Source organism: Gracilinanus agilis, chromosome 5, assembly GCF_016433145.1.
Source record: "Gracilinanus agilis isolate LMUSP501 chromosome 5, AgileGrace, whole genome shotgun sequence".
Lineage (NCBI taxonomy): Eukaryota > Metazoa > Chordata > Mammalia > Didelphimorphia > Didelphidae > Gracilinanus > Gracilinanus agilis.
Window position 1 is genome coordinate 106912820 of NC_058134.1, and position 27219 is coordinate 106940038.

The 27219-nt window shown below is 43.5% G+C and overlaps 1 protein-coding gene across 1 annotated transcript; it reads left to right on the forward strand.

Moving 5' to 3' along the window:
* Window positions 1–5378: 5378 nt before the first annotated feature.
* On the forward strand, window positions 5379–27200 carry LOC123248952 (transient receptor potential cation channel subfamily V member 6-like). The gene is made up of 15 exons (XM_044677869.1): window positions 5379–5521; window positions 19338–19435; window positions 19630–19752; window positions 20306–20443; window positions 20930–21028; window positions 21392–21567; window positions 21876–22022; window positions 22152–22364; window positions 22964–23050; window positions 23195–23271; window positions 23599–23764; window positions 24021–24087; window positions 24555–24823; window positions 25781–25887; window positions 26392–27200. Exons 1-15 carry the CDS (start codon window positions 5394–5396, stop codon window positions 26675–26677), a joined length of 2181 nt encoding a protein of 726 aa, XP_044533804.1. The 5' UTR covers window positions 5379–5393; the 3' UTR covers window positions 26678–27200.
* The last annotated feature ends 19 nt before the right edge of the window (window positions 27201–27219 follow it).

A 27219-nucleotide genomic window follows, 5' to 3' on the forward strand; every position in this document is an offset into this window, starting at 1 on the left:
TTTATACAGTCAGCCCTATCTTCTCCCTACTCCCTATCCTTAGAGCTTTCAAGGCCATCTTAGACATGCCTTACAGAGTCATAGCATTTGGATATAGGGTGTGGATGCCCCACCTGCTCACATCCCCTATGGCTGGAAGTCAGGGTAGGGGTGATATTCAATTTCATTTCCTTTCCCCAGAAGTCTTGGGTAACTTAGCTAGCAGCTCACTCCCCTCCCCATTCCCTTCATTCAAATAGTTAAGTACATTTCAGGGCTGGGTGGGGCCAGAAGACTCACTTTACCATGTCCTGTGCTGGGGGAAATTCTCCTTAGCAAGAGGAAAATATTTTACCCCCCTCCTAAACCTCCTGGGCACCCACCTCCAACCCTCTCTCCTCATTCCTATGCCAAGCAACTTTCTCTATCACCTGGGAGTACAAATTCAAGCCTAGCTCCCATCCCTGGCTCTTAAGGATTTTAGTTCCAAAGAGACTACCTCGAGAAAGGGTTATATTATTTCCACTCTAGCATTCAGTCAGTCACCAAACGTTTATTAAACTTCTGTTATGTGGCAGGCAGACACTGGGGGCTCAAAGAAAGGTAAGACACAATCCCTCCCCTCAAGGAGCTCACAGACTAAGACTTGAGACAACATGCATACAACTATGTACAACAAGCAACATATAGAATAAATAGGACATATTCAACTGAAGGAAGTGAAGGGATCAGATCAAATCCTGTGACTCCCTCTGGATGATGAGGGGCTTTTTGAAAGGCTAGAACCTATTCTAACTCCTAGCTTCATTATCTATTTCCCATCTTTCTCCTGCCTACTGTTGGAGACCACAGACCAAAAAAACTTAGTGACCTCAGAAGGTAGGACTTTTCATTGACTTCTTCGGTGGACATCTTGTAGGAGCATCTTGGAAGTGTTGAGGATGAGAAAGGTGTTTGAAGAGAAGGAGGGCTTGAGGAGAGCTGGGATATAGTACAGTGGTGTGTGTGTGTATGCATGCGTACACTAATGAGTAGACTGTGCGTAAGTTAGAGCAGAGAAGGAAGTAGGGCAGATAAAAAACAAAAAGTAAAACTCAAACACTGACCAAGTCCACAGAATTTGAGATTAGGTGAAAGAGGGTAGGGTAAAGGTGATGGTGGCTTAGAAGCTATAGAAGAACAAACTTCCAGAAAAGCTCCAGACTTTGATATAACAAATGTTCAATATCTTCAGACCAGAGTCCTGAGATTCATGGAAGCTCGAGTAGATGATGGAGGCCATGAGTCAAACTTGGGGTGGGGCAGGCTGTAGGAACCCAAGGAAATGACAGAATTAGATCAGGGTCCAGTCGTATGAAAATGATGGGGCCGTTTTTCATGTCTAAGCAGGAGTAAACCTTGGATTGGACCCACTCCTGTCACCTGGCATTCTGGGAAACAGAATACTAAGAATCATTCAGAGGATTAGAGGCACATTCCATGAATGAAGCAGAATATTGGGGGTTAGAGTGGGGTTCAACTCAAATAGTAAGGCCTAGAGAACATTGGATTTAGGCCCTTTTTGGCATCTGGGCTAGATGAGTGAGTGCTCAGAGGTTGGGACACTGGGAAGAAAGTATACAGAATATGGATCAACTTTCTTTTTATTAGTCATATAATTCCTATAAAATGCTGATTGATGAATTTCAATAATGAGTAAATCCTAATTCCAAACCTCCTTCTCAGACGTTAACAGCACAGACACAAATGTTACCTGGTCTCCCCTGCTTCTGTCCTCCTTTTTTATGGCTCTTCTCCAATTACTATTTTTTCCCAAGGAAAGTCATATTCATCTCAAACTTGAAATGTTTCCTTTTTCCCAACCCCTGCCTCACCCTGAACTACACGGCCAAACTTTCAGGGTTTGGGGAGGGGGGAGCAAGAGGTGGAATGGGGGAAGGGACTGAGCATTGGCATGTAGGAACTGGGGGTATCAATGGGCATCCATGCAACTTGAGATGAGGTAGTTAAGCATTAGCTGTCTGAGGGTCTGAAAAGATGAGTGATGGTGTCCAGAAGCAATTAGGAGAAACACCTGATCCGGGAAAGCTATGTGTGTATGTGACTGTGTGTTTGTGACTATGTACATATGTACACCTGCTGATCTGTCACTCCCACTCCTTGAAGGCTTTATGAGCTCCTACTGGGGCCAGTGAACCCACTGACCGGAGCAAACTCCAAGCTGAGTGAGCACTGGTTCAATCCGTCCTCACTCTCCCTGGCGCCTACTCCATCCTCCCAGCCACCTAGGCAGCCCATGATTGGGCTGCCTATGACTGCCCATGTCAACTAAACTGAGTGGTTTCTTGATGGCTTCTAATACAGAACCGGTGGTAGTTTTGGGTGTGAGGAGCAACTGAGTAGTTCCGGGAGGGCTCAGCAGTGAAAGATGAGGATGGAGGGTGCTGACACAGAAACTGAAACAGAGATAAAGATCAAGAGACAGAAACCCAGAATCAAAAAAGGTAAATCATGTCTATATTTACAGAGACTGAGCAAGAGGACGGCAGACAGAAAGACACAGAGGAAAGGACAGAAAGACAGGATAGAAAAGAGAATCCTAGAAACAGAGCCCAAAGAGCTAAACAAAAGTGTACCTATGCCAGACATCTCAAGTGCACACAAATCAGGGCTAGATTTTGATACTCTTACATTGATGGATCATTTAAAAACACACATGGAGATATATTTAGATAGGAATTCAAACCTACCATTGCTTTCTGCTTTTAGGCTCTTCCTGAAGTGCAATCTTCAGAAGTAGGGTGCTTCTTCTGCTCTGCTCTGTCCCTGTGGGGGGGCCCCCCTCAACTCTAGTCCTTGAGGGCCTGAGGTCAAGCCAGGAGCAGGAAGAACTGGTTTGAATAAACACTGACTGGACATTTCCGGAGGCTATGGAGCCCTTGGTCCAGCTCTGGCTCTCTGAGTTCTATTCCAAAGGACCCCGATTTCCATTTACAGTCAGACTTTGCTTGGCTTCTAAATCACACAGACTCTTCTCAAGTATTGTCTGTACTAAGAGGGCAACAAGAGACCCTTCAGGTGATTTGCATGAGGACAATTGTCATCAGTAATGGTAAGTGATGAGAAGAAAAGAGAGAAGTGATTAGTATTTGTCCTTTGCCCTCACACAGAGGGCAGCAGTGTCTGGAGAGGGAATAAGCTCAGAACAAGAAAGGAGGAAGGAAGTTACTATTCCATCCTCAAGTCAAACATCTCATTGTCTCTTACTCCCATCCTTTTCTGAGGTCTTATTTGGGGCTCTCTGCCTAGAGCTGCCCAATAGACAGGAGGTATGATGTGGGTCAGATAACACGCCAAGCACCAGAGTAATGGGCACAAAGGTCCTGAGTTCAAGGTCTGTTATTAAACTCCACCCCTCTTCCTGAACCCTCTGACCTTAGGGAGTGGGGATGGGGCTCACAGCTCCTCCTCTTCTAATCAGGCTATATTGTTTGCTCAGGGTGTCTGGCCCTGGCCATGGGCCTATCAGCAGGAACAGAAGTAGCTTTCAGTCCTGGGCTGGTCTTATTGGTCCTGAAGACTGTCTCCTCTGATCTGTACCAAACATGGCACCCAGGTCTCTGCCATGGACTCTACAATTCCTTGCCTTCTTTTGCTTAGCCAAAACTATCCATTCTCCCTGTTCTCTGAAAGAGAAACTGACCAGGAAAGATATTTCAGTTCAGTTCAAGAATTTAATAAATACCTTTAATTCTTTAAGGATATACTGGACAACTAAGGATAAAGATATGTAGTTATTAGTGAAGAGACTGAGAATAGCTCCTTCTTAAGAACATTTTTGGTATTTACATACAAACACGATTATCACTAACCAGCTATATGATCTGGAGCAATATCTTTATCTCTAAGCCTCAGTCTACTCATAGCTGAAAAGGATATTAGAGATCTTCTATCCCAACTCTTTTATTTATAGACAAGGAAAGTAAAGCTGCATGTGACTATGATCTTATGAGAGAAAAGAGATGATTACTTCATGATAGGAAGAGAAATGGATCTGGAATGAGAGGATCCTGCTACTTATTTCCATTTCTCTTCCTATCATGAAGTAATCATCTCTTTTCTCTCATAAGATCATAGATTTAGAACCAGAAAGAAGCTTCTAAGATATGTAGAGCAAAGACATCATTTTTATAGATGAGGTCCAGGGAGGGTAAGTATCACACAGGTAGTAAGAATCAGAGGTGGAATTTGAACCCAGATCTCTGACTCCAGCCTCCGTTCTTTTTCTGCTATATCACATGATATTAAAGAAATGCTTTAATAAACAGAAGAGAAAGAGAAGAAAGACTTGAGAAGCAGTGTGGATCAGTGGCAAGAATCTTGGATTTCATGTTAGAGGACATGGGTGTGAATCCTTTGAATCTTATATATGCGATTTACCACTTAGACAAGGAATTTTTCCCCCACTCTGGACTTGAATTTTCTCATCTGCAAAATGGAGTGGAAGAAGGGGCAGACTAGTTGGTCTCTAATTCTCCCTTCCTCCTCTAAATCCTGGACCCCTGTGATCTTCAGTGTGGCTGCTGGCATAAACTGATTAAAGGTAGAAAACCTTTTTTTCCAGTCTTTGAGAAGCAGGAGGGGATTGCAAGCAAGAGTCATTAGAGAAGAAAGTGAGCAAAGAATTCAACACCAGCACATGCAAAGAGAAGAGAAGGTACCTAGTCTTGATGCTGGAGAAGTGATAGCCCTTGGGGGCCTCTGGGTTCACACCATCTTCACTTCAATGGGCCCTCTGCTCCCACCTGCCCCCTTCACTGCCTGGCTTCTGAGACTTCCTAGACCAGTCCAGATCTCCGAGTGGCCCCTGAGTCCTAGGACCAGTTCCCCCTAGCTCCCCAGAGTCTCAGTCCTTTAGGGGCGGGCCTGGGGGGGGGGGAGCAGGGAGAAAGCCCCGGGTGAGGAGGAGCTTACGCAAGCCTCTAGGACCAGCTGCGGGTAGGCCGGCCTCCAGCCGCCTGTCGCTTTAAATCTCAGGTAATTTGGGAGGACGGAGGGTGTGTCCGCCCTGCTTCCCGCTGGCTCGGAGCTTCTGACAAAGCCGAGCCCGAGCTCGAGCCGAGCCTCAGCTCCTGCCAAGTGTAACAATCCCGAAGCCCTCTTGTGGCCCGGCCCTAGCAGTTGGTGAGAGCTCCTGGGGAGTGGGGGGTGAAATCCTGCGACGGGCCGGGGGAGGGGTGTTGAGGATCTGGGGGAGGCGGAACCTCGGACCGGAGACGGGACCTCTGCAGGAGGAGGGCGAGGGCGGGTTCGCCCTCGGTTGCTGCGATGTGGCCCCGAGATTGATTCCTATCCGGATCTGGCCTCGGTCCGGGTCCCAGGCCCAGGCCCCCGGGGAGCCAGCCCTGCACCCCATGGGGGTGCCCCTGCCCAAGGAGCTAGGGCTGCTCCCCAGCCTGTGGGGCAAGATCTGCCAATACCTCCAGGGACGAGAATCGTGGGACAGGCGTCTGGATGAGCTGAACCTGCTGCAACAGAAGAGGTAGGTGTCACTCAGAACCCGTCGGGCCCCGCTTGCGCTGGACCCCCACCCCACCCTCCTCCCACCCCCGCGCGCTGTCTTTGGTGCACCTGGCCTTTCTCTGCCACCCTCGAGATGCCTTTTTGTGAAAGAAAATTGCCGAACTTGTGCGCTCTCTGTGCGGTCAGTCCCGAACATCTACATTCAATTCAATTCCTTTCATTTCTTTTTGAGGGGGCGGGAAGGTAGCTCTAAAGTTTACCCAAAAGTCTATCTCAGTCCACTTGGAGCTCTAAGCTGAGCGGAAACCGCGCCGAGGATTGGCTGGGCTTGGGCAGCATCCCGGAGGCATCTCGGCCAGCAGCTGAATGGGAACATTTTGCTCTGGGGGACGGGATCCTCATGTCAGACAGAGGGGGTTGGGGGTGGGATGGATACCGCAACCCCAGCCTCGGGTCATATTAGATGGCCAAGGTTCCCAGCAGTCTTTAAAGGGCTATGGCAGTGGGCCATCTCCCATTCCTGGAACTCTCTCCCTCCTCCGTTCCGCAGGTGACCTCCTGAATTAACTTGAAGCCCCAACTAAAATCCTACCTTCTAGGGGATGCCTTTTCGAACCCCTCTTAATTCTAGCGCCTTCCCTCTTTAAATGATTTCCTATTTATCCTTTCTACAGCTTGCTTCGGATATATTTGTTTGCAAGCTGTCTCTCTCACTAGATTTTAAACTCCTTGAGGAGAGGAACTATCTTTTTTGACTCCTTTTGTATACTCTTTGCTTGGTACAGTGATTGACAAATAGTAGGCGCTTCATAAATGCTGATTGAATTGAATAGAGAAAGGACCCTGAACTATCCTCCTATTGTGAACCAAGATGCTTTTTGCACATAGTAGATGTTTAACATTTTTGTTGTTGTTGTTGAACTAGGAATTGATCTGAGTTGGGTTCAGAAGATCCGAGTCCAAGTCTTTTCTATTTACTGGCTCGGTGGCCAAAAGTGATTCACTTTATGTCCTGAGTCCCTGTTTCCTTATTTACAAAAATAGGGAAAAAAATGTTTTCAGTACCCTAACTCTGGGGGTTGCAGAGAACAAATGAAAACAAATTAATATGAAATCACTTCCTAATTGTAAGCTATTATTATTCTAAGTTCTCTTTATATTCTTTATACTCCCAGATAGAATTTCTGGCTGTCTGAAGTCTGCCTTCACTTAACTTTGATCCTTACACCGATCCCTGAGGCTTTCCCACCATTGTTTCCACCCCCCTGCCCTCCTCTGGGGACATCTGGGACTCCCTGCTCTGGACGGAAAGGACTGGGGTGGTTCTCTGTTTGTGTGTATATTTGTGGGTGGGAGGCTATTGGGGGGGACTGTTGGACCCCTGAAGAAGTGACTTTTCAAATGACGCACTGCCTTCTTCCTACACCTTGAACTCTGTCCTGACCAGGCAGTGGGAGTTAGTCAAGGTTCCCTTCTTGATAGGGATTTCCCCAGGCCCCTAAGAAGGCATATAATGTGTCTATTCATCATAGAAATACTTGACACCCCTTTTTTCTCCTCTTAGCTCCAGAAGACTCAAGGTGCCTCTTTACCTCCAAACTTGTCATGGTCAAGAAGGAGGCTGGGGTATTGAGGCAGGATCATTCTCTCCCTAGCTAATCTTCAAATACTAAGTTTGGGTGGGCTTTCCTTCCTTTCTTAGCTGTAGTTCCCCTTCTCTCACCTCACTCCACCCAAATCTCTCCCCCTGGGCTTCGGAGGGTGGGTGGGGGAAAACATGTTTTGGTGATGAGATCTTGAGTTGACATAGGGGTGTTGTTGTTGGGGAACAGGCGATCACTAGTTCTATGGCCTATTCCATGAGCTGGTATAAACTCTTCCCCCCCCCCCAAAGAATAGGAACGGAAAGGCCCAGGGGTTTGGAGTGGGGAGCCTTAGTTTCCTGAGTCCCTGTGTGGGTGTAGGACCAGGGCTGGAGGCAAGTGGCCTGGTGCTCTTAGATTCTCTCTATAGCACCATTCTGGCTTGGCTTGGAGACTTTGGAGAAAAGGTATCTTTCTCTGCCTCCATTTCTCTCTAAAGTCACATTACCTGCCAAGTGACCTTTCTGAGAGGAGAGTAGTAGCAGGTGGAATTCTGAGACCACAGCTTTATCCCATCTAGGACAGTCTTTTTCTCATCCTTAACAGAGACCTCAACCATTTGTCTCCTTTTCTATTTCTAACCCATTTTGTTGGTTATCCACTTCAGTCCCCCAAACTTCTGTGCTGGGCACTTGACTAAGGGACATCAATATTGTCTAGAAGGATGGGTTCTCTCATCTATGAAAGACAATATATAAAGGAAGACTACTAAAGATGTTAGTATAGGTAATCGCAATACATTTCTGTACTGTTTTGTGGTCATTGCATAGTATTTCTGCACATAATATAATATCCGATACATATCTTATCTGGGTTGTTCATTTAGGGAGAGCCTGTGAAAAAGGACCCAAGAATCTAGAACTGGAAAGTAGGAGCTAGAATCTCAGACGCAGATTCCAAAGTAGGGAAAATATCTAGCAGAGTAGGAAAGGCTTCATTTTATTGCATTCCTAATCTTCCAAATAGCCTCTTTCTTCTTATCATTTTGCCCTATGATCATAGGGTCCTAAATTCAGAACCAGCAGGGACCTCTGAAGCTATTTAATTCAGGCACTTTTTCTCATCTGGATCTGAGACCACAGTTTTGCCTCATTTGGGACAGTTTTTTCCTCAACCTTAACAGCCATCTATCTCCTTTTCTATTTCCCCATTTATTGGCACAATCCAGATGAGGCAACTGAGACCCAGGGAAGTTGTGACTTGTGTAAGGTCTTGCAAGGGAATAATCAATTCTGAAAGGTAGGATAAGAACTCAAGACTTCTGGGTCAATGTTCTTTATATTGTATATCTCCTGTCTGGAATGAATAGGGAATCACTAAGATAAAGAACCTTCTAGACTGACTCTGACCTTATCAGCTTTCTTGGGTCTCAGTTTGAGCTCTCCTGACAGTGTTCTTTGTTCTGTTCTCCTCCTGGGTCCTTTATCTTATTTTAAATTTATTCATTTAAACTCTTACCTTCTGTCTTAGTATCACTTCTAAGACACATGAGCAGCTAGACAATTGGGGTTATGTGACTTGCTCAGGATCATTCAGGTGGAAAATGTCTTAGGTCAGATTTGAACTCAGGTCATCCTGACTCCAGGCTTGGCACTCTATCCTCAGTGTTACCTAGCTGTCTCCTCATGGGTTCTTTTATTAATGACCTATTGAAATAAATAGAAGCAAAAACAGAGTGGATGTGAGACCTGTACTGAGCAGAGCCAGAGAATGGCACACACACTTAGTATATAACATGTTTGTATAAATCCAGACTTAGCCGGCTGAGTCGCCTTGAACAAATAAATCTCTTCCTTTCTGCCCCCATCTGATGATCCGTAAGATCATAGCTTTAGTGCTACAAGGAATATGAGAGATTATTTGAAAGTACCCTCTTCCCCAAGTCCACCTGAAAGTACTTACCTCTCTCGGATTCTATATGACTTTTTCCAAATGGATTGATTTCACCTTTAATCCATTACTTCAAGTTGGCTCTGTTGGTGGCCTAATAATGGGGATAAAGGAGGGCCAGGGGACATTCATGCTTTTACACGCATGTATTTGAACCCACATAGGCAGTGCTCTGTGATTCTCACTGGGTTGTTTCCCACCCAATCCAGAAGGAGTTACATTTGATCTATGTGTACAGGGTCTCAGTGCCCTGGGAGAATAAGCTGAGTAAGGTTCAGAATTCGGCCCCAGGTACTAGAATCCTACAAAAACTCTTTACTTTTATGGCTCTCAACTTTTTCCTTCTTAATCTCTGAGGACAGTCTATAAAGAAGCTGAAGTGATGGTTCTAAGAACATACTCTGCCCCCATCAACGCTCCCAGCCCTCACCCTAAGAAAACCATAAAAAATAAGTTCTTAGGGGAGACTATTCTTCCTTGAAGTCTGCTGCGGACCTTGGGTAAATCATTGACCCTTTCTGGACCTCAGTCTTCTTATCTGTAAAATGATGAGGTTGGACTAGATGCTTTAGAAAGTTCCTTTCCAGCTGTAACTACATGATCCAGTGAATCATCATGCGAGTTTCAGCTTAGCCATGCCTTAATTTCCTTATCTGTAAAATGAGGTGAATAACGTATGTCTTTGCCAATCTTAGAGGTCCATCTTGAGTATCAAATGGAATAATGAATATGAAATTACTTGGTAAACTGCAGTTTTATATAAAATATAAGGTGACTTGTTAATTATGTTATTTTAGCAATTTAAACTAATTATCTGTATAATATAATGCATACTCTTTATTACTAATAATATCAGTCCTTATATGGAACCCTCTATGCCCTTCTTCCTAAAAGACTATGTACCCTTCCCCCATATACACACACCCACCAACAGTACAAGTTCTGTTTACAAGGGCACATTTGACAGGGTCTCTGTTCTGCCCTGTCTCCAAGCAACAGAATAAACACAATACACTGTTGGACACAATGGTAATCAACTGGCCAATTTCCTAAGAATTGAGATGGAAAAGGGCAAAATGGAACAAAGGGAAGAGGGCAAAGCTCTTCATGTGCCAGGTCACACCTAGGCATGTTGGGCTAAGGGTCAGCACCCCTGGGTTTTAATAGAAGAACTGAAGTAATTTAGTAAGATTACTCAATTATATGGGAAATGAAAATCCCATTTCTTAGAAGGAGGAAAGAATAGAGACAAAGGCATTTCATTAGAGTCAGGAATGGATTAAAGAACATATTATTCTGTGGCTTGCTGGTCATAGCATAGTGGAAAATGCGTTGATATTAAAAGCCAGAACACCTGGGTTCATGTTCTAGCTTGGGTTACTTGGTTATTGTATCACCTAGCAAGTCTAGATGTAGTCTCTCTAAGGCTATTTCCTCATCTGTAAAATGATGCTAATAGCAGGCATCCCACACATCAACTTAGGATCATTTAAAGGAAAGCATTGAAGGTACTATATATAAAGGCAATTTATTAGCATTATGGAGATGGTAGTAAGCTTCACTCCTTACTATGTTCTAAAAAGTCCCTTGCAAGGTAGTAAATATGGTTAGGTTTTATCTTTGTATCCTCAGTAATTTGGCACATAAAATGGACATTGGTGCCTACTAAATATTTGATGTTTGTTGGAATGAATTTAGCTGGGCTTTGGGGAAGATGGATAAAGTCCAATGAGGCAGGAGTGATTTCTAGAAAAAGCTTCTAGTGCCCCAATCTAATGCTATGATTTTGCAGGTTTCAGAGAGAGTAGGGTGAGGACTTTGTTCATAGGATCTTAGATTTATATCTGGAAAGGCTAACAGATATCATCTAGTCCAACACCCTCATTTTATGGATGAGGAAACTGAGGAACAACAGGTTAAGTGACTTGCCTACGGTCACACGAGCAAGAAGTGTCAGAGTTAGAAGCCAGGTCCTCTTGATTTCAGGCAGCACTTTTTCTAATATACTAAATGCAGCTTGAGTTTAAAATGAGTTTATCTCAGGGGCCAATCATATACATATGCATATATATATATACATATATATAATTTTTTTTGCCTTTACATTTCTTGCATCCCTAAGATTTTTGTTGAATATGATAGGTTTCAGAAGCTGAGTAGTTTTGTCCTCCTTACAGCCTCCTACGAGCTATTTACTGAGTCACTAAAGGGAACTTGGTTGCCATCCTAAATTTCCTTCTTTGTCAGATTTTCATATTTACCAGTCAGCCAGAAGTGAAATGGATAGAGCTATTGATTGGTTTGAAAGCTTGCTGGTTCATTCTACCTAGCTTCACTTTTAATAATAATAACAAGAACAGCAACAACAATAATAATACTAACAAAAATTATGATAGTCAGTATTTATATGACTTTGAGATCTGTAATTACTTTATACATGTTATCCCATCTGACATTACACCTTTCCCTCTGTCCTTCAAAGCAAATAAAATATGGATCAAGTAGAGGTAGAAAGAGAGAGGTAGGCAATACTCAGTCATTCAAGGAGAGTCAGGGGCAAAGCATAGAACATTTAGAAGCATCTAATCCTATTTTAAAAATTGTATTTATTTTGTTACATTTTAAAGTCCAAGCTGTTTCCCTCTTTTCGTCCCCACTCTGTAATAGAGAAGGTCATCATTTCACACACACATATATACATTTACAAGCACATATACATATGTAAGTGTGTGCCTACTTCAGTTTGTCAGTTCTTTCACTGGAGGTGAACAACATCTTTCTTCATAGGACCTTTGTAGTTGATTTGAATATTTATAATGCTCGGACTAGCTTAGTCACTTAGTTATTCTTTGAGCGATACTTCTATTACTATATACAGTGTTCTCTTGGTTCTGGTTATTTCATTCTGCATTTCCATGTTTTTCTAAACCCAATCAGCTCATAATTTCTTACTTTTGAACCTACCCTATGTTCTTCTTAAGGAATAATTATTACATGTTATCTCATATGATACTATCCCTTTCCTTCTATCTATAAGGCAGCTAGAAGATGGATTATGGAGGGTTAGAGAGATACTCTCTCCTGAGGGTTTATTGTATCCTGAACCAGGACACAGTCATTCAAGAAGGAGCCAGGGCAAAGTGAAGAATAAGATTTAGAATAAAAACTACTATTATTCTTATATCTACTCCATATATATATATTTATAGTAGAATATATAATAGTATATTCTACTATTGCATATTAGGAGAATAAAATCTACTTTTATTCTTATATCTACTTATATGTATTTTAGAATAAAACCTACGGTTCTTCTTGCCCTCTAGTGAATTCATTTCATCTATAACCTTAGAAAATCAGATCATATCCAACGAGGTTGTTGTTCCTATGACAAGCCTCCTCCCTCAGCCTCCTCTAATCCCAATTTTTAAAGCTCCCCATACTCCACAGTCTTCAATCTTACTTCCTTTCACTCCTTCTTCTTATCCCACTCCCCATCGAAACTATGGTCTTACACAAGAATCACTGTCAATGTGAGTCAACTGTGTTATGTGGCTGCCAAAAAAAGGGACTGCAATTGTAGACCATGTTAATAGAACTCTAGTGCCCAGAACAAGGGAGGAAAAAATTCCATTGTATTCTGCCCTGGCCAGACTACATCTGGAATATTACGTTCAGTTTGTGGTAGTGTACTTTAAAAGGCATATGAGGCAAACTATTAAAGGAAAGGTGGTTAGGAAAGTAATGGCACCTGAAAACACACAGAATGAGTAACCAATGAACAAGTCTTTATTCAGCATCCACTGTGCTAGGCGTTGGGAAGTCAAATAAAAATGACAAAACCCACCTCTTGCAAGTATCATGAAGGTGATCTTAAACTATATTACTCCTACCCAGATCAAAGAACTGGGGGACGGATTTAGAACTTGGGGAAAAAAAAGAAGGGGATTTCATGGTAGAGGAACATACATGATCAGACTTCAAGTATTTGAAAGAGTGTCATTTAGAAAAGGGTTTAGACCTATTCTGTATTGCTTCAGAGGGAAGTATGTGAAAGGGAGACACATTTCATCTCTGGGTAAGGCAGCTCTAACAAATTAGAGCAATCTAATAACGAATGGGTCGCCTTGAGTGGTAGTGACTTCCTTGTTATCAGATTTGTTTGAGCAGAGGCTAGACCACCTGCCAGGTGGGGTAAGAGGTTGGACTCGCTGACCTTTAATTATCATCTCCTTCCAACACTAAAGGTTCAGTGATTCTTTCACCGCACCCTCCAGGTGCCCTTAGCTAAGTGCTCTTTCCCAACTCTTCTTCCCTTCCCCACAAACAATAGCTTGGGAAAATAGTTGAGAACTGGGAAGTGTCTCTGTGTCCCATTGGGCAGGGAAACTGGAGAGGACGTGGGGATAGGTGACAGAACTGACCAGAGACATTGGGTGTCGGGTTCTGTTGTGTTGTCTGACTAGAAGGGCATAGTAGAAATAACATTAAGCCAGCAAATAGAAGACCAGATTTTTTTAGTCCAAGATTTGCTACTAAGTGGGCAACTCGCCAGTTCAGTTTGCCTCATCCCAGATGAGTTTCTTCAACTTTAAAATAAGGGGATTAGAGTAGATGAGCTCTAAGATCTTTCTTGGCTCTTTCTGTTGCATGATGCCTTCTTCCTGTGTACGCCTGAGACATAGTAGGGAGGAGGAGGAAAGAGGGAGAGAAATGTGGGGAAAAGGACTAGGCTGAGTAAACTCAGGGAAGAATCTGTTTGGCAGCTACATTCAGAAGGGAATGGAACATGCCATGGAAGACAGTAGTCTGCTGATGTCCATCTCTAGAAAATAGTAGAAGGGAAGTGGTATAGACTTCATACGAGCTGATTTTAGATACCATAAAATGGCTAGACGAGGAAAATGCAAATCTTGGACCTGTTTTTTCTTTTCCCTCTCTCACTTGTTTTCTTCCCTTGTTTGTAGCAGAATTTGTAGGTATCTGGTATAACTAAGTTAATGACATTACTTCAGAATTTAAAGAGTTGTCACCCAATTTTGTCCCAGAATCCTACCTCTTTCATAGTGTATGATCTTCACTAAGTCCCCATGTTAAAAAAAATTCACCCAGAGGGCAATCTCAATATGATGAGTCTTCTTCCCTGCCCTTAGGTTGATTGGTCCTCAAATAGCAGACAAATTTGCAAGCATATGGTCCTGGCCTATACTTCAAGCTTTTTCATTTTTATAGGTCTATGCTCCTCCACAAACATTGATTTCAAGCAAAGTCACTTGCCTTTCCCCACAGCACAAAAAGACTTACTTAGGATCAGGATCATAAATCTAGGCTGAAAAGGACTCCAGACCGGCTATTCTTCTTCTCCTTATACAACTGGAGAAACTGAGGCCCAAGGAAGTTAACTGACAAGCTCAAGATCAAATAAGTAGTGAACTTCAAAGGTGATATTTGCACCCAGGCCCTCTGACTCCACAGCCAGTGTTGTTTATATTTCAGTAGGTATATACCACTTTATAAACCACTATCCCAGGAGGACCCACGTCTTTACTCATGTTAATAATTGTCTGTGAGTGAGCTCTCAACATATTTTTGACTCCTGTAGAAAAAAACAAGTTGCTCAGGAGAGAGAAAAAAATAAGATAAGAGGAAAACTAGAAGGAAGATAAGTAAAAGGTAAAAGAAATGTTTTGTTTATAAGAACAGGATAGAAGGACACAGATTTCAATATTACCTAAGGGAGAGCTGTTCAGCTTGAACCAAGAGACACAGATTAGACCTTGTAAGAGTCCACAGCCTTGTCTGGGAATAGAAAAGTAAACCTTGGATGCAAAATAGGTACAACCTAAGGACAAATAGTGAGAGTGGGCTAGACAGAGGCATAAAGATATTAAAAGCACAGTAGGAAGTACTTACTAATGGGTACAAAGCTGGATGTAAATCTACTTTGTATGTCTGTAATTGATGACCTGATTATAGTTATTGAATGAATAATTAATGAATGAAGCATTTGTTAAGAGTTTAGTATTACAAAGCACTGTGATTATCACTTCGGGTACAAAGAGTACAAAGGATATAAACGATAAAATAAGATACCCCTTGGTATCTTGGAATGGAATGGAATTCCCATTCTTTGTTATTTTTAAAATCCTTACCTCCCTCTTAGAACTGATACTTTTTTTTTGGTTCCAAGGCAGAAGAGCAATAAGGGCAAGTGCCCAATGTCACATAATTAAGAAGTGTCTGAGGTCAGATTTGAACCCATGACTGCTGTTTCTAGACTTGGCTCTCAATCCTCTGAGCCACCTACCTGTTCCAAGAATTCCCATTCTTATGGGGGAGACAACATCTATGGAAGATTTTAACTGTTAGATGGAAAGTCCCATGGTTCCCAGGGTCTAGCAGCAAAGCAAAGCAAATGTTAATGCCTTCTCTTTAATATAGTTTCTAATGATAAAATCGTATCCGTTTTTTATGTTGAACTATTTGACATGGTTGTTTTCTGGGTGTTTAGTAGTAGTGCCTATAGCCCTTATAGCAGAAATTGCCAGGCTCCACAGGGGTGGCCTGGGTCAAGAATTCTTTTGGGGAGAATTCATTCATTCATTCTCCCAGAATGATGTCTGAGGGTACCGGGCAAGCAGCATTGGTGTTTCCAAGGCTCCTGGGCTGAAGATCCCAAGCTATCCTCATCAAGACCTGAAGAGTAATGATGGCCAAACTGTTTGTAGTTGTGGTGGTCTGACCTGCCTGGTAATGTTGTCTTCTGGTTTCTCCCTCAGTGAACTCTATTGCACAGCCAGGCTGGCTGACCTGCCTTGTGTGTGGTGGCAACTAGTCAGGGAGTGGTAGGAAAGCCTGGTCCCTTTTTGCAAGGAATGAGCTCCCTGGATGATGGCTACAAGGGCAAGACTAGAAATAAGAATGGTGGTCTGGGTGGTGCTACCACTTCTATGACGTTGGTGGCAGTTGATCAAGAGTTGTTGCTGGTAAGGAGGAAAGCTGCCTCTCTTCATTGATGGCCACTGGGGAAGGACTGGAAGCATTTTTAGTGACCCAAGGGACACCATCAGTTCCAAGGCTTTGGGGTTCAGGGTCTTGGGCTGTCTTCTTCAGGCAGAGAAAATAGGGTGGCCAGGGTGGTGGTGGTGACTTGAACTGCCTAGCAAACCTATCCCTACTCCTATCACATCCTGCCCTTTAGGCTATCCTACTGCTTCAGCCAGCCTCCCCATATACATCTTCATTCCTGCAGTGAAGTAATATTTTTGTACTGAAGATGATTTTTTTAAAGTGTGTTTTACTGGTGACTTAGTAGTAGGAAGGGAACAGAGAGAAAAGACCATATTTCTGAAATTATCAACTCATGAAGGCTACTATGCTGGCCATACCCTTCTTCCAGAGGTAAGAAAGAGAAGATGGAGATGTTCACATTTGAGGAATGCTGCTTTGGGGATTTGAGATCCATGAGGAATTTAGCATTTTAAAAAATCTAATATGTGCTAGGCACTCTGCTAGTACTTTATAAAAATGATCTCATCTCATCCTCACAATAATCCTGTGAGTGAGTTGGTGCTATTGTCCCTCTTTTGAAGTTGAGGAAAACATCTGCCAACAGAGGTTAAATGACTTGCCCAGAATTACACAGCTAGCAAGTGTCTGAGGCTGAATTTGAATTCAACCCTTTGTGATGTTAGTCTCACCGCTTTATCCATTATGCTACCTTGCTGCCTCTAAAATAGTTTAAATGTGCAAGGGAATAAGCATTTATATAGCACCTACTATGTGCCAGAAACTTCTAAGCACTTTTTAACCTCCCTCCCTGCCAAAAAATATTTTTATAGTAAACCTGTGAGATAGATATCATTATTATTATCACCATTTTACATTTGAGGAAACTGAGGCAAACAGCAGTTGTGACTTCCCCAGGGTTACTCCAGACCCAGTGCTTTATCCATTCTTCCACTTACATATGTAGTTGGTGACCTACCTAGCTGCCATAAGTTTATCTGCTTTAAGTCTGGGGAGTGGCTAAAACAATTGGGAAAGAACAGATAGACGAAAAGGCTAGGTAGGATCCATTTGTGTCATATTTATAAGGGTAGATGCAACAAGGCAGCTGAGGTGAGACAGCCTGAATTCATAAAGGTTGAAATCAGACTGACTTGATGACTTTATCTAACCATTTTCTGTAGCCCTGAAGCAAAAACAGAAATTGTGTGGTGGAGGTTACCTAGAGATAAAGATTTACAAGGCATTCTAAGGTGGTAATTAGTGAAAGATTAAAATAGTAGACCATGAGGTCAAGGCTGGGGATGGAAACAAGTAATACCAGAAGAGGGAAGAGCTGGAAAGAACACTGGTTATAGGACTGGGGGAGCTTGGCTCCATTCTCAGGTCTGCCATTTTCTCTGTTGTAATGTTAGTCAGATTTGGCTTCTTAGGCTTCAGTTTTCACATCTTTTAAGATAAAAGAGTTGCATTCAACAAGTGGTGTCAGACTCAAATAGGTACAGAGTCACTAACCCGTACATAAGGATCTTGAAGGGTTGCACTTTGACTTAGAAATTACATCTTTTTTATTTCCTACGTCCTAGTGCATTTTTATTTATTTTGTTAAACGTTTCCTATGTTTTAATCTGGTTCTGGCAGCACTCCGGAGTGTTGTGAAGCGGCATTGCTTGATACCTCTGGATTAGTTGACCTCTGACATCCCTTCCAGCTCTAAATTTATGACCATATAATCCTCTCCTCTCCCCACCCCCTTCCTGCTGACTTTTCTTTCCTTCCCACCTCTACGACAGCCTATCCTGGCCTCCAGGAAGAACATTTGAAGAGGACAAATAAGAAGACCCAATAGGGTGGAGCTTTGAAGCCATGTCTTTAAGAGTTTGACCCAACTTGAGTATATGGCTAACCGGAGCCAGTGACAGTGTGAAGACACATAAGATACTGTGTACCCCTAATCATCCCTCAATCTTAATTATAAAAATACTAGCTTGTTGTAGATAACTCTTTAATATTTGCAAAGTGCTTTACAGATATCTTACTTTATCCTCTCCACCAGTCTAGAACATAGATGTTATTATTATCCCATTTTATATGGGAAATTGAGGCAGGCTGAGGTTAAGTATCTTACCCAGAGTTATTTAGTTAGTAAATGGCTGAGGTTAATTTGAAAAAAGTTCTTCCTGACTACAGGTCTGATTCTCTGTGTCTACTACCCCACATAGTTATGGTAGGACCTCATTTTTCAAGGACACAATGTACAAGAATTCAGGTATACATTGAAAAAAAATAAAGTAAGAAAAATAAGAAAAATAAAATTAATTATGCATGAAATCCATGCCATTTTCCCAAATGACTTAGTCTTTTTTTTAAAGCCTTTCTTGACATCTTAAAATCAATACTGTGTATTAGTTCCAAGGCAGAAGAATAAGGGCTAAGCAATAGGGATTAAGTGACTTGTCCAGGGTCACACAGCTAGGAAGTGTCTGAGGCTAGATTTGAACCCAGGGCCTCTCCCAGGGCTGGCTCTTAGAATGAAGTCTTGCAGCAGTTCACCCAATTACACTCATTCTCATTCTGAGAGTCATTACATTGCTTTGCGCCAAACATTGGCTCCCACATCAGGCATCAGTCTTTGTGGTTTTTGCTTGTAATAAGTCATGTCTGCATCAGAGCAGGGCTACACTTTGTTTTATTAATGCTATTTCATTATTAATAATGGCCCCAAAGTACAAAAATAGTGATACTGGTAACATGGATAAGCCTAAGAAAGTCAAAAAGTGCCCAGGTATGTTTGTATAAGAAATAACTCATTAAATAATGTGGTTTGCTATTACGTGAGATTTTTCAACGTATGGGAAGGGTCTTGGAAAGTATTGGTTGCATAAAACAAGGTCCTACTATATTTGGCAAAGAGAGGAGAAAATGTTAGTCCATGGCTATCTAACGAGGCAGAGGGGCCTCCTGATTTATAAGTGAGTGTGGATTTGGAGGAATCTCTTTGCCATTTTAGTTCTAGGCTGTTGAAGACATAGGAACTAATGACTACTTTTCTCCCAGGATAAGTGGAAAAGAAGAGCTAGATATATTGACTTGATGGATAACTGGCCATTTATAGCTTTCCCTTTTCCTTTACTGATTGATCTTGAGGATCTTGAGGATCCCGGGACAGCTGAGATGCATATAAGTATAGGGGAATAAGGCTGGGCATACATATCTCCCCACGGCTCTCTTCCTTTCTTTTCTCTGTCATCCCTGGAATCTTGCTCCCATCTTCCTAAATGTCCCCTCCTACAGAATCTGGGAGTCTCCACTGCTCTTAGCTGCCAAGGAGAATGATATTCGAGCATTGACCAAGCTTCTCAAATATGACGTCTGTGATGTACACCAGAGAGGTAAGCGACTTCTGCCCTTCCCTGAGTCCTCTTGACCTGCCCCTAGAACCTTAGGTTAACTCTTCCTTCCTGACTTCCCTTTAACAGCCCTTTCCTTGGACTTGCCGACCCAGTAACCACAATCCTAAGTGCTACTCCCCTGCTATCTATAAAGGCCCTATATTCATGGCACTGCTTCCCTTCCCCAACCCCAGGGGCCTTGGGGGAGACAGCACTGCATGTTGCTGCCCTCTATGACAATTTGGAGGCGGCCAAGTTGCTGATAGAAGTTGCACCTGAACTGGTGACTGAACCCATGACTTCTGAGCTGTATGAAGGTGAGATGGCATGATGTAAATGGGTAGGGGGGCAGAGAAAGGAGAAAGGATGCCTTTCTGGGCATGGGACAGAGCTTTGGATATCAGGTTTATCACCTACCATCATCACCACACTTCCCCTTTCTCTTAGAACCTGATGATCTCCCCTTGAAGTCTCTAAACTTTATTCTTTCCAGTTCCCACCCAGTAGTGAAAGTGCTTTCTCTACTGGTTGTGTTCCTCTAGGGAGGGGTGTGGGGAAAGGGCAAGAGAAGGAGGAGACTAGGGAAGGCTGCTTAGAGCTTCTTAGAGAGATGGGGAGGAGATGTTCCTTAATTTTCCTTCTCTAATGCATTCAGACCTAAGGGGCCTTCCTGGCTCTCCCTTGCGTCTCCTTCTTTCTTAAGATGTTCCCCTGAGATTCAGTACCTTAGGTCAGAGGTTCAGAAGGAGGGGGATGCTTTGGGAAGGGATACTTTCTTTCTGGATCCTTTGGGAAGATGTTCCTTATCTGGGAGGGTAGCATGGGGTGCAGTCCCCACATCTGAGTTGGTCTCCTTGTTGGAGGGTTCAGGTCAAACAGCGCTTCACATAGCGATAGTGAACCAGAATGTGAACTTGGTGAAGGTTCTGCTCACTCATGGTGCCAGCGTCTCTGCCCGAGCCACTGGGATAGCCTTTCGCCGGAACCCCCACAACCTCATCTACTTTGGTGAGAGCAAGAGCCAGGGTGATGAAGGAGGCAAACAGGGATGGGGGTGGACAGGGAGGGGAATAAGGGTGATGGAGGGAACATGAATAAAGATGAAGAAGGGTGCAGGAAAGATTGATTTGCTTTGCTCTGGGAAAGCCAAGCTTTGGATCAGCCTCTGAAGAACCCATCACTTCCTTGGAAGAGCTTTCCCCTTTCTCATGTCTCTCTGCCCACATACTGATCTCTTCCCTCATTCCTTTATGTGAATCCATTTTCCTTTCTCCCTTCCGCCTGTCAGCCATTCATTCCCCTAATTTCTGCACAACTTGTGCAAAGAACCTTGAACTTCATGTGCACACAGGAAGGAGACAGTTTCTCCGGGAAGCTATTCATCTGATAGGAGACAGAGTCCTTTTCAAGTGTTAATAAGGAAAATAAAACCACTAGATGCCTCTGGCCCCCCATCCTCTGTCTTTATTGTGATGACCCCCTTCTTCCCTCTAGGAGAGCATCCTTTGTCTTTTGCTGCATGTGTGAGCAATGAAGAGATTGTTCAGTTACTTATTGAGTTTGGAGCTGACATCCGGGCACAGGACTCTTTGGGTAAGAGCTGGTGCAAGCATAGAAGTGAGGGGATTTAAAAGGTTTTGTTAGAGCTGGGACATAGCCGAAGTACAAATGGGACAAAGGAGGTTATTAAGAAGGGGTCAGTGGGGGGCAGCTGGGTAGCTCAGTGGATTGAGAACCAGGCCTAGAGACGGGAGGTCCTAGGTTCGGATCTGGCCTCAGACACTTCCCAGCTGTGTGACCCTGGGCAAGTCACTTGACCCCCATTGCCTACCCTTACCACTCTTCTGCCTTGGAGCTAATACCCAGTATTAGCTCCAAGACAGAAGGTAAGGGTTTAAAAAAAAAAAAAAAGAAGGGGTCAGTGGCCTTCATGCCATCCCTATATCCTCTCTCCAGGAAATACAGTGCTTCACATCCTAGTCTTCCAGCCCAACAAAACATTTGCCTGCCAGATGTATAATGCACTGCTATCTTATGATGAGCGGAGTGGTCACATGAAGTCTCTAGACCTCATCCCTAACCACCAAGGCCTCACTCCCTTCAAGCTGGCCGGTGTGGAGGGGAACACTGTGGTAAGGGATGCTCATTCTCAATATTAGGACCCTAAACCTTGACCCACATAGACAAGAACAACTGCTTCTTGTATTCATCAGGAGAGAAGTAGTTAAGGAATACAGGTTTCAGCTGTCAGCCTACATTTAAATTTCTTCCTCAAGTTACTACTTTTTTCTGATTCCTATTGCTCACCCTGTTCCATTTCTGCCCATCTTGAAGTCTGGAAAATTATGGCTAGTCTGGGGATACCAAAGATGGACAGGTCCTTGGGTGCTATTCTTCAGGAGTTCTTTGACTCAGATGTCTCTCCTGTCCTGCCCTTCAGATATTCCAGCACCTGCTACAGAAGAAGAAGCATGTCCAATGGACATATGGACCATTGACCTCCACTCTTTACGACCTCACAGAAATCGACTCCTGGGGAGATGAGCAATCGTTGCTTGAACTCATTGTCACAACCAAGAAGAGAGAGGTATAGGCATGGGCCAGAGGAAGAAGAGGGGAAGGGAGGGACAGAATGAAGAGAGAGAAATAATTTGTGTATGTATGTGTATGCAGGTACCAGGGTACACATCCAATTCTCCATTCTTTTTCCTTATAGGCACGTCAGATCCTAGACCTGACCCCTGTCAAAGAGCTGGTGAACCTCAAGTGGAGAAGGTTTGGAAGACCATATTTTTGTGTGCTGGGTGCTATTTATGTGCTTTACATGATCTGCTTCACCATGTGCTGTGCCTACCGTCCCCTCAAGCTTCGGGGCAGCAATCGCACTAGCCTACGGGACATTACTCTTCTCCAGCAGAAGCTGTTGCAGGTGACTGCCCTGAATGTAGGGAATAATAGGATCTGTCCTCCCTCCCCCCACCTAAGGCATTCAGAGGTTATAGGTGATCTTTTCCATATGCATATGCATGCTTGAATAATAAATGTAAATATAATTTCAAAGGTACAAATATACATGCTCCTTAGAGTACCATTTAATAAATAGGATAAAAAAAAGTTGAGCCAAACCTAGGAAAGTGGATTCCCATAGTGTAGACACTAAATAATTCATCAAGATCTGAGAGATATCTCAAGTATGTACCCACATGGAGTCATTGTGCTTGAACCTAGAGGACAAAGATAGAAACAATGGGACAGAGTTGGAGAGAGACTTATTTGGGAGCTTCTTAATAATTAGGGCTATTCCAAAATAGAATGGGTAGAGAGTTCCCTATTCCTGAAGTTCTCCAGTTAGACTAGACAACCTTTTGTTAGGGATTGTTGTAGAGAGGATTTTTATGCAGGCATAAATTAGACAATGTTAGATGGACTCTAAAGACTCTTCTGATATTCTATGAGCGTATACACGTATAACATACAAATGCATAAAACCCTACATTCCATACCTTGAACTCCTATTTTTCCTAGCAGGAATCTTACATGACTCGTGAGGACAATATTCGAATGGTGGGGGAGCTGGTTTCGGTCATTGGGGCTGTGGCCATCCTACTTCTTGAGGTGAGATATATGTAAGAGATAGTTCAGGCCCAGAGATTAAATAGGGAGGGTATTTGGGGATGGGCTCTTATTCATAGTCCTAAATCATTTTTATATCCCTTATACCTGTCTTCTGTTTCTGCCTTAATTGATTCATGCATTCAGATCCCAGACATCTTTAGAGTTGGGATCGCTCGGTACTTTGGACAAACCATCCTTGGAGGGCCATTTCATGCCATCATGTGAGTCAATTTTCACCTGTGTCTTGGCCCCACTGCAATATCTCCAGCATCCTGGTCTCAACTTCCTCTTCTTCTATCCCTTCCTCCCAATGGTGGGCTTTGGGTTTCAGCTAACCTTCAATTGCAAGAGCCCCATCTCCAGGGAATCTATGTCTATATTGATATAGAACGGGTGCCTGTATTTGGATTAATGTCTGTTGTGTATGTGATTCTGTGTGTGTGAGTATATGTAATGGAAGCCACATGCAAATTGCAGCTGAGGCCTGGGCAGCTTACTTGCCATCCCTTCACATGTGCCCAATGTTTTGCTCCCTCTTCTTCCCCAAGCGTCACCTATGCCTGCATGGTGCTAGTGACCATGGTGATGCGGCTTACCAGCACATCTGGGGAGGTAGTGCCTATGTCTTTTGCCCTGGTGCTTGGCTGGTGCAATGTTATGTACTTCGCCCGAGGATTCCAGATGCTGGGGCCCTTCACCATCATGATCCAGAAGGTCAGTATTAATCCCTCCAGCTTCTGGGATGAACAGCACCTCCCTACTCCCCAGTCACATTTGATCATCTCAAAGAAGGGGCTGAGTAGTTTGGGGAGGCTGGTAGTCAGCATATATACTATAAACTAGAGATGCTTGCAGGGGACAGATAAATTGAGAACAGATATGCTGTATTAATGGATGGAAGGGATAGCTACTCAGAGACAGGGGAGGGGAAATTGCTTCATCCTTCCCTTTTCTTCTCTGGCCCCTGCAGATGATTTTCGGGGATCTCTTGCGTTTCTGTTGGCTGATGGCTGTGGTCATCCTGGGATTTGCTTCTGGTAATATCTCTGTGTAGGACAGGGGTTGGGATAAGGAGAGGGAGGCTCAAAATGTCATAGATAATGAGCAATAGGAAAGATCAGAGTAATTTTGAGTAATAATGGGATAATGGGGAACATGGATAAAATAGAAATTAATAGACTTCAAAATCAAGACAATGAGGAGGGAAGGATTTTGATCCCAAGATCATGAGAGTTAGGAAGGTGGTATATCATAGGATGGGATCAATTAAGCACTAGGAGGTGAGAAGGACTGGAATGAGGATGGGTTTCACAGGAAAATGAGGAAGGATAAGAGTATTGGAGAGAGTCTTCAAGGTGAGCCATCTTATAAATAGTATTATCAGAGATAAGAGGGTAAAGGTCTAAATGTTTGGCAATATGACTGGTATGGGGTACCTAGGAAGTTGGTTGATGGTTGCTTGAATATAGTTGTCATGATAACCTCCTCCTCCTGGGCGGAGCAGCGTTCTATATCATCTTCCAGACAGAAGACCAAGATGAATTGGGCCATTTCTTTGACTACCCTATGGCACTGTTCAGCACCTTTGAGCTGTTCCTCACAATCATCGATGGTCCTGCCAACTATGATGTAGATCTACCCTTCATGTATAGCATCACATATGCTGCCTTTGCTATTATTGCCACGCTGCTCATGCTCAACCTGCTCATTGCTATGATGGGTGACACTCACTGGCGAGTGGCCCATGAGAGGGATGAGCTTTGGAGGGCTCAAGTGAGTGCCTTGGTAGAAAATGTGTCTGTCCCCTCTTATCTTGACTCTCTTGGTCTTGGACACCTCTTGATATAGTAGTTCCTAGCTGTCCCTTTCTTCCTCTAAACTTGGTAGCAAAATGTCATAACTTAATGCCAACTGTCAGGCCACTGGGTATAGGATCAGACCATAATTACTCCTTATCACTTAGGAAAGGAACAAAGAAGGTAGATCACTCTCAGGAATAAGAAACCATTTCCTTAGAAAAGCTCTCCTATCTACTTCCTCCTCTTTTCATTTTAGAGGCTTTTCCTAGAGGCTGGGAACATAGAATTGGAAGGGACCTTGAAAGTCATTTGATCATAGGGTCATAGATTTTGAGCAGAAAGGGGCCTTAGAGGCTATCTAGTCTGATCTGATTTTAGAGACTTTGCTTAAGGCCATAGAGCTAGTAAATGATAGACTTTGAACTCAGGTCTTACAAATCCCAAGATCAGCATTCTCTCTTCTGCACCCATTTGTTAGAGCAGAGGATTACTAGTCAAAGGCCTGGGTTAGAATCCTGTCTATGTGACTTAAGTATTTGTGACCTTGTAACAAAGCTCTTTAATGTCCTTCAGCCTCAGATCCTCCTTGATAAAATAGAGGTTAAAAAAATAAACCCCTGCCTTAGCTAACTCAAAGTGTTATGGTGAGGATTTATTAGATAATGTGGGTAAAGTGTCCTGCTTTGCAATAGCACTATGTCATCCTGACATTAGAAATATTTCTGGGTAATATTGGGATAAAATGGAGTTAGGTGGTGGTAAGTACTTAGAGAAACCAGAGAAGCCCAGTTTCTCCTTATTGCACTTAAAAGATTGCTTACTTCTACTTATTATCTTCTCTCTATTATGTGTTGTCCATCCTCTTCTATACCCCAGACTTCCTTGACACATTTTTAACAATAATCCCTCCCTACTTCCCCCTCAAATCCAGGTTGTTGCCACCACAGTGATGTTGGAGCGAAAGCTGCCCAGATGTCTTTGGCCTCGATCTGGGATCTGTGGTCGAGAGTATGGGCTGGGGGACCGCTGGTATCTTAGGTGAGCTGGAGTGTTTGAGCCTGTGCCTGTAGAAGTGGGAATATTTTTGTGTGTCTTTTCTCACTACCTAGCTCCTTGGGTCTTTAGTGGGTTAGGCCCTTTGATGATAGAATTTCCTTAAAAAGCATCTATTCAGTAATCCACTGTCCATCACCCCACAGAAAGGGTATGGATACAGGTAAGAGCAGGTGTTCCTCTCCCCCCCCCCACACACACATACATACACACACACACACACACACACACACACTCTCTCTCTGTCTCCCTTCTCTCTCTCTTTCTCTCTCTCTCTCTCTCTCTCTCTCTCTCTCTCTCTCTCTCTCTCTTTCAGAAATAGGACTTTCCTTTTCTCCTCTTTTGACAGCCTGACTTCTTAGGGTCCACTCATTTTTCATAGCCAAAAAACTATGCCTTATGTCTGGCACAGACTTGGGGGGGGGGGAAGGCCACTGGCCAGTAACTGTATGATTGAAGCCATGTATATCTCTTCCACAATTTCCCTAGAGTGGAGGACCGTCAAGACCCAAGTCGACAACGAATACATCGCTATGCCCAGGCCTTCAGTACTTTGGGGACTGATGATTTAGACAAAGTCTCACTGAGTAAATCAGATCTGACCCCGACTTGTGGCCGTCATCGACTAGGAACACCTACGCCCTCCATTTCCCGAAGCACCACTCGAAGCAGCGCCAACTGGGAGAGGCTTCGACAGGGGACCCTGGGTGTAAACCTACGAGGGGAGATCAATAGGGGCCTAGAAGATGAAGAAGGGAGGGTATATCAAGTCTGAACCTTTTTGATAGGAACCCAAAGAATCTGCCCCCTTTGCTCAGTGGGAACAAAAGGAGGCCAAGTTCTTTGCCCTTTGAAGGAGATTGGATTGAGCCATGTAGAATGCTCCTTAGGGTCCGCAGGCTCAGAAGAAACCAGATTCCAATTTGTCCAGACTCCACTGGGCATCTGGTGAATTAACTAGTATGTGTCCACTCCTTCCCTTCACTACCCCCTAGTCCCGTAAAATGTCCTGTCACTGTGGCAAACTCCCTCTCCTCAAGACCAAGCAGCTGAATACACTGCCAAAACAAAGCACTTTAAGGATGTTCTGCCAAGCATCCTCTCCCCACCCTTCTCAGGTATCTCATCCTTTGCCAGGGATGGGCTTTCCTTTGCTGAGCTGGGTAATCGTAGGAGATGAGAATGGGGCTCATGAGAACTAGAGGTTGTACAAATGAGTGAACAAGAAAAACAGAAGACTTGGGTGTTATGGCTGGTACACAGACACCTACCCTGATAAGGCATCACTCCTTCCAATAAAGTTGGTGCCCTAATCTT